The sequence below is a fragment of the Pseudomyrmex gracilis genome, unplaced genomic scaffold (assembly GCF_002006095.1).
Source record: "Pseudomyrmex gracilis isolate BER0280 unplaced genomic scaffold, ASM200609v1 scaffold_650, whole genome shotgun sequence".
Classification (NCBI taxonomy): Eukaryota; Metazoa; Arthropoda; class Insecta; order Hymenoptera; family Formicidae; genus Pseudomyrmex; species Pseudomyrmex gracilis.
In genome coordinates, this window is record NW_018021234.1 from 15,348 (window position 1) to 23,780 (window position 8,433).

General features: G+C 44.1%; 1 protein-coding gene across 1 annotated transcript; it reads right to left on the minus strand.

The window, feature by feature from the left end:
* Positions 1-245: 245 nt before the first annotated feature.
* Positions 246-5,051, minus strand: LOC109861229. Its single transcript, XM_020440785.1, has 5 exons — positions 4,346-5,051; positions 3,258-4,162; positions 2,852-2,996; positions 2,026-2,689; positions 246-444 (listed from the first exon to the last, which is right to left on the minus strand). The coding sequence occupies exons 1-5, from the start codon at positions 5,049-5,051 to the stop codon at positions 246-248; spliced, it is 2,619 nt and encodes an 872-aa protein (XP_020296374.1).
* Positions 5,052-8,433: the final 3,382 nt, after the last annotated feature.

Genomic DNA, 8,433 nt, shown 5'->3' on the forward strand with positions numbered 1-8,433 from the left:
TCAGAAGTTTTCCTTAATATGTAAATTTTCCGACATTTTTCACTACTTTATCAGCTTCTGACAAGCCTTTAGCTTCCACTTATCCTTCTGACGATTTTTTTACTGCTTTTTTTCATGATCTTCTTTATCTACGTAAATTTTCAGCCTTGCACATTGACAGTTTTTTTAGTCAGAAAATATACATGTTTAAGCGTCCGCCTACGCACTCATCTTCCAGCGCGCCTTCTGACGGTCGGGCTTTCGCTTTACTGACGAAAATCGAACCTTTTCCAGGTAAAATTTTTCATGCACCGAGGCATGTCGATCTCTATGTAGCCAGCTCTTAGACTATTATTATCGCTTATATTAATTCTAGGACCTACATTTGAGACGCCCTGCTGTCTTTTGCACTTCGGATCATGGCTCTTCACGTCAACGAGCACCAGTACCACGTTTGTTTCCGACCTGAGTACATCGGTGTGTTTTTTTTTGTGTGTTTTCTACAACCAGTGTAAGTGTTCGGTATCCGAAACTACGTGTGTGCCCTTTCTCTTTTTCTACAAAACTCTGTTTTTAGTGTCCACCATGTCGCGATTTGTATACTCATCGTGTACCGATGAGAGCGCGGAGGAGTCGTCCTCCTGTGACGGTGCAAGGTCGCCGTCCCTTAGTTCTGAGAGGTCGTCCGGGGTTTCTATCCCTTCGCGCCCTGCGACTCCCCACACCCCCGAGAGTCCGCCGCCTTCACCATCGGGCTCCTCGGAGGTGGTTTTCGTCTGCTCGCGGCCCCCGCCGCCCGCCTCCCCCGATCCAGAGAATAACCCGGAGGATGACTCGGACGTCATTTGTTTGGGGCCCCCGCCGCCCGTCGTCCACCCCCTCATCGTACTTTTAGACGATGAGTGAGGCAACCTGGTAAGTTCCTTTAACTTTTAACTTTTTATAAAGGCTTTCAGCCTATTCACGTGCACGTTTTGCGTGCGCCGTCCTGCTTTTACTGCATACGTTACGTCTGACGTTTTCGCGATTATCACATAAGGTCCTATCCACTTTGATTCTAACTTCTTGGATCTGCCTCTTCTCAGTGTCTCGTCATAAAGCAAGACTTTTTCTCCTACGCTAAACGCTGCTTGCTTTGTCTTTTTATCATAATAACGCTTTGCTTGTTCCTTTTCTTCTTTGAGCTTTTCTCGCGCTACTCGATTTGTCGCTCGCAATCTTTCTTTTAATTCTTGCGCGTAGTTTTCCAGATTGTATTGTGTAGACGGTGGTTTCGTTAAGGCGGTCGGTAATTTCGCGCACCTCCCGTATACTAACTCGAAGGGTGTAAACCCTGTTGCCGTGTGTGGTGTCGTGTTGTACGCGAACATTGCGTACGGCACCCACTCGTCCCAGTCCGTCTGGTCCTCATTCACGTAGTGACGTATATACTCGGCTAACGTTCGATGCGAACGCTCTAACGCTCCGTTACTTTCCGGATGATAGGCTGTCGTTTGTATTTTATTTATTCGCAGTAACTTGCAAACACCTTTAAACAGTTCGCTTACAAAATTCGTTCCTTGATCTGTTAAAATCGTTTCCGGAATTCCGTGCTCACACACACTTTTCGTCGCGAACTCCTTTGCTACCGTAGCGGCTTCTTGATTCGGAACGGATATCGCCTTACTAAACTTCGTAAGACTGTTTTGAAACGTCAGCAGATATTTATTTCCACTACTTGTCACCGGTAACGGTCCGACAATATCAAGCGCGCATTTTTCGAAAGGCTTTTTCGGCGTATCCGTAATTACTAACGGTACTTTTATTTTCCGTGACAACTTAATCTTTTGGCAGGATTCGCATTTCGAAATATAATTCTCCACGTCGCTTGTCAGCTTAGGCCAGTCGTATCTCATTCTTATTCTTTTTACTGTACGTGCTATTCCTTGGTGTGCGCCCACCGGTGAATCATGATACTTGTATAGTATCTGTCTCTTTTCCTCTTCGGTTAGCTCTTGCCTCTCGCTCTTCTCTTCTTCTGTTTTCTCGCTCTCCTTCGCTTCGTACGTGCATGCTTCCGCGGGAGCTCTGCTCAACGCGTCCGCGTTGGTATTTGCCTTCTCTTTCTTATGCATGATCTCGTAATCATACTCCTCCAGTTTCAAACGCCTACGCACGAGCCGCGATCCGGGGTCCTTTACGTTAAAAAGCCACACCAGTGCCTTATGATCGGTGATAATCTTGAACTTCGTTTCGTATAAATAAGGCCTAAAATGCTTTACTGCCCACACAATTGCGAGTAACTCCTTCTGTGTCGTACTGTAGTTTCGCTCCGCTTTATTCAGTACTCGGCTCGCGTATGCAACCGGCCGATCCTGACCTACCGCACTTTCCGATAGCACCGCGCCGACCACGTAACCCGACGCGTCGTTTGTCACGATAAACTCCTTGGCGAAGTCCGGAGAAGCGAGCAATGGAGCACTAATTAACTTTTCTTTTAAACTTTCGAACGCTTGTTGTTGCTCGTGCCCCCACTCGAACGCTATTTCTTTCTGCAACAGTCGTGTCAACGGCTTTGCTACTTTTGAGAATTGGTCGATAAATTCCCTATAATATCCTGCCAGACCATTGAACGCCTGAATATTTTTCGCCCTTTTCGGAATCGGAAATCCCTTGACCGCGTTTATCTTTGACGGATCCGGCGATATACCCTTCTTGGTGATCACGTGCCCTAAATACGTGACCTTTTTGCGAAAAAATTCGCACTTACCTGGCTGCAACTTTAAATTATACTTCCGCAACCTGTCAAAAACCTCTCGTAGCCGCTTGCTGTGCTTTTTCAAGCTCGCACCGTGTATCACGATATCGTCGAGGTATACGAAACACTTTATACCTCGCAGTCCCATCAGGACCAAATTCATCAACCTTGGAAACGTCGCCGGCGCATTTTTTAATCCAAAAGGCATTCTGTTATATTCGTAGTGACCATGCAGTGTTGAAAACGCTGTCTTACTTCTGTCTTCTTCGTCCATTGGTATCTGATGATACCCGGACGCCAAATCTAAAGTTGAGAAATACATTGCGTTCCCAAGTTGATCTAATATTTCTGCAATATTTGGTAGTGGAAAAGAATCGCCTATTGTCGCCTCGTTTAGTCGTCAAAAATCTACGACTATCCTTAACTTGCTCACGCTGGACGCGTCCATCTTTTTCGGAACAACTAGTAAAGGCGCGTTCCACTGACTTTCACTATCGCGAATTATTCCGCTTTCTAACATTTCTCCGATTTGCTTTTCTACCTCTTGCTTATGCTTCTGCGGCAACCTATACGGCTTAACGCTTATCGGAGTGGTGTCAACTCTTACAGGTATCTTATGCTTCACCGCGCTTGTTTTAGATAACGGCTCCTCTGCAAGATGGAATATATCCTGATACTCCTCGCATACTTCGTACAATGTTTCTTTCTTTTCTTTATTTAAATGCTTCATTTGCAGTGCCTCTTTTACTCTTTCGCGGCGTGTTGACCCCTTTGGTTTCTTGCTTACGTTTGCTATTTCACTACTTGTCTCGCTCTCTTCTTCGAGCGCTTTTAATTTGCCACGCGGTGTGCCTATTGTTACCGCTTTTTCCGTAGTATTTACTATACTCACGGAGCAAAAATTTCCTTTCGGTTGCACTAAACAGCTTCCTATGAATACTCCTGGCTGCGTTTCGTCCCTTTGTACTATTCCGATTTGATTACTATCAGTAATAGTTTGCACAATTGTTTCGCTACGAGGTTGCAATTTTACATTTTTATACGGGCGCAATTGCAACGTAGTTTTCCCAAGCGAGAGGTTTCCCGCTTTGTAATCCGGCTTGGCATTGTGCTTCTTCATAAAGTACTTTCCTAAAATGCCCTGATAACTAACCGGAAAATCGTCTCTCACAACATAAACAGGATGCTTAACTCTTTTGTCTTTTAGCTGTATGGTTGCTGTGATTTTCCTTATGACGCTTGCTTGGTGCCCTGTAACGCCTGTTAATTTCATACTCGTCTTCTCGGCTGGCGTTTTCTCTTTTAAATATTTCTTCTTAATCAATGACACTGTGGCTCCAGTGTCATAAAGCAATTCTACTTCACCTTTCTTCGCTTCTTTCATCGGTACAGTGACTAAGTCCAAAACTGCTTGCGCAGCATTTAGCTCGGCTACTTGTAGCTCTGCTACTGACACGGATTTTTTCTTTTCTTTTCCGTTGTCGCCTTCGTCACTCGATGACTCGCTATTGTCACTTCGGCGTTTCTTTTTCCTATCTTTTGCCGCACATATGGCTTTTACAGCTCCTTTTTTATTTTTCCTGCCTTTCAGTGACCAGCAATTTTCTTTGATATGCCCTGCCTTTTTACAATAACTGCACGTTTTGTCTACAGCATTTACTTTTCCACCGCTTGGTTTAGGCAATGCCATTCTGTTTGATCGGCACTCTTTTCCGTAGTGTCCGATTTTTCCGCATTTGTAGCACGCATTTTTCTCATAATTTTTTTCCATCTTTTGCTTTGTTGCAAAATTTCTTCCGTGGCTGTTTTGTGGCACCGCCACCTTCTCCTCAGAGCTTGCTGCATTTATTGCCTCTTGCAACGTTCCATAGTTGCGTGACCTTATTATCAACCTGACGTCATTTCTTAAACTTATTTGGAACTGTTGCAACGCTTGCCCTTTAATAGTGTTCATAATTGTACGTTTCTCTTCCATAATGTGCCCTTTGGCTTCCACCATAGACTCGTACAATTCCATGGCCGTTTGATTTACCCTTTGTCCGTAAGTCTGTGCGCTTTCATTACTTTTTTGTCGTAATGTGTTAAACTCTAGTTGTAATTGTGTAGTGCTTCTCTTTGCAGAATACGTAGCTTCTATTTCTGCTTTTAACTGTCCAAAATCGCGAATGTCCTTTGTCTCACAATTTATCAATGCTTGCCCTTTCAGCTTGGTTCGCAATACTGTTTGCAAAAGAGCGGGTTCTTCCGCAAGGGTGACCATTCTCTCTGCGTACTCGCATGCATTTAAAAATTCTCGAAGTTGCTCGGATGATTTCCCGGTAAACGTCGGTATCATTCCGACCACATCCTTTAATTTCAGACTTCCAATATATATCACGGCGCGATTTCTTACGTCGTCAGCTGTTTGCCCGTACGTTACGTCTAGCTGTTTGCTCGGACGTCTGTACACGTGTCGCGTCATCGACACGCCCTTTCCGGGCCCGTGCGTCTCGCGGAGTTCCGTCACCCGTCGGTCCACCGCGTCTATTCGCGAACTTATTTTTTCTAGCGACCGCACTACCTGCTGTAGCATTGCGTCAGTGGGGTTGTTACCGTGCCCACTTGTTTTCGCGGCCCCGCGCCCCGCGGTGCCGCCCGCAGTCAACTTGTTTCGCATCCGTGAAATTTCTCTTTCTACTTCTTCGCGAGCCCGGTTTATATTTTGTTCGTCAAATTCTTGTTCCATACTTTCGTTATTTATTTCGGCCCGCTGTCTTGTGTAAAACAACTCGCTCTCGTATGAAATTAAAGAAGACCTCTGAGTATCACTGCCCGGGGTTCCACTGTTCTCAACTCTACCGGGATTTAGTACACTTTGTAAATGACCGGCTATACTACCGTCTAAATCAAACGGAAATTCTCTTTCTACAATTACATTCGGACTCAAATTCCTATCCTGTCTATTTATTTCTGCTTCTTGATAAAGCGCCGCCGGTGCGGTTCTTGGTTCCCGTACTGGTATTAGACTTCGTAACGACCGCGCTACTCGCTCGGATTGTACGCCGCGTTGTTGCAACCGCCAGGTACCGAACATATGTTTTCGCTCGCTTTTACAAAATTTATTCGACTTACAGTAGGTGATCTCATTCCGCTTACGAAAGTCGTATTTGCGTGGTGTTGCTGACTTAGATTTTTTCGCGCCGCCGCTGCCGCTGCTTCGCCGCTTTGCTGGTCCGTTGTTTCGCTGCTTCTCTGCTACCGCTGCTTCGCCGCTACCGCTGCTTTGCTTGCGTTGACTGCCTTATCTTCTTTGCTGCTTTTTCAGGTGTCCTTAGCTGGTTCCTCGGTGCCCTTCCGTCACAACTGCTTGTCTGCTTGCCGCTTACTGCTTCCGGAGTTTCCCGGCGGTAAATTTTTCCGTTCTGCTGCTGCAGTCCGGCCGCTTCCTTATCCCCGCCTTGTGTCACTGCCCGTCGCTTGGCTTGCGTTAGGTCAGTGTTGCCGTGTAACTCGAGACTGTGAATTCGCGGTGTCTTTCTTTCTTTCTTGAACTCGTAGTTCACAAAACATTCTTTTAATGACTGCTTTTTTTCTTTTATTTCAGGAGCAGTATTCCAGATCGGGGTTACTTACATTTTTTTTCTTTTGATACATATATGTGTTAGTAAAAATATCTCCCTATTTTGACTAAAACTCAATCGTTCTCGTTTCTTTTTTTTTCTTTCTCACCCTGTGTCCTTGCTTTCTTTTGATCCAACCGGGAAGCTCCTGCTGAGTCCCGTCCTTGACACACGGAATGAGAGATCCCACCGCTGCCACCAAAATTTGTTGGATGTCGAGGAAGGTCGGGTGGTAAAGATGAAGTTCAGAACTTGTATTCTTATCTTTTATTTCTCCGATTACAACTCCTTTTGTATCTTACACGGTTGTATCTCACTGCGGTAAACTCTCCGGCTTGCGGAGCCACACAGTGAGCTAGCAGTCTGATCACGATATCTTCCCTGCTTCCTCCACGCGGTCGATTTATAGTAGATCGATCGCGCCGATTCAGCAGGCTCACCGGTCCTAGCAACGGCCGTGCTAGTTACCGGTACCGGTGTCGACACATGTTGCGTTGCACTTCGGACAATGCGGCGATGTGTCGCACCCGGCGGCAACCAGCAGTTCTTCTGAGAACTGCTACCTTTCTGCAACCTGCCCAGGTCATTGAGCAATGACAGTGATGTCTCATCACATTGCTCAATGGCCTCACCTTTCTTAACTTTTACACAAAGTGGCGCACAACAAACCGCATACGTATAAAATATCTGCAATTAAAGCTATCGAAAAATTACGTGTTCTAATTCTACATTCGCGAGTTTTCAGCACGTTCGTCTGTAACATAATCCGTTGAGATAAAGAGCGTCTTGATGTAATAAGATTCGTACCTTTTAGTTTTATACGCAGTTAAGTATAAAATAATCGTATGGCTGCAGTTAAACAGATTGACCGTGTACAAACGTTGCAGTCTGATATACTTTTAACACATACAGACTGTTAACACATGGATTTTTAACACATTTAAAGGATGAAGTATAAAAAGAAGCGACTTTTGACGAGTCTCATCAGTCTCACTCAAGTGTCATCAAGTCCCTAGACTCAGTCGCAAGTACATCGTAGTATTTATTAGAAGTCTAGAGAAATTATAATATAATGGATATTGTGCGAGAGTGCATCCAGCACACGACCATCGTTCAGCCAGCTGCATCTCACCTACATCACACGGTAAATAAGGTGGTCAAGAGCATTCAAAAACTCAACACCCAACTGCACCAATTGCAGAAATACGACCCGGAAGTTAGAATGGGTTGGAGAAATGGAGCTCAGCTTCCCCAGCAGTTGTCAGTATCAATAATATATTTCACATACTGCAAGTGTACACATTGTACATTGTACATGTTGCATTTTGTTTCAGATTGACGGCAACAGATATCATGAGAGACTTGACAGGAGTGCTGCAGACACAAACAACCCGCTTTGAGGAAATGGAGGGTATGGTAAACCATTGGATATTATTCTGTGTATTCTGTTTCGTATATTGCTTCTACTTATGCCATCGTATATATTATTGTATAATAAACGACTTTGTTTGTACAAACAATATCTTTATTACACCCCTTGTCTGATCCTAATGCGTCCTTGCAACACAGAACTAGATTAGGTAAAAGTATATACTTCATCGGTGTTATGTCGTGCTAAAAACAAAGCTCTGCAACTTAGTCACATTCATCTCGCTTCGCACTACGTTCTACATATAATATAAAATTGCAACTCTACAACTCTGCAACTTTCTATACTCGTCTCGCTTTGCACTGCATTTTCATCGGAATAAATGCTACACGTCTCATAACATTTAAACAATGTTGCGTGTAAATAGTATGTATAAATTTCTTAATAAAATCTGAATATAAAATTGAAGATTACGTCTTTGTTATTTCTCTCCCAAACTACAACGTCGCTTGCACCGCGTATTATGTTACACTATATCGTTACACTATATACAAATTATGCGGTTTCTAACTCAGTGACTCCGCATTTTTTTTAGAAAGAAAATACAACATTGCACCTTACACTAAATCAGACTCGTCTCGCTTCGCACTGCATTCTCATCGTAGAATACAAACGTCAACACATTGTGTGGTTTCTTAAAATATATTGTTTGATTTTATCCATTATATAAAAAGTACATACCTTGGAGT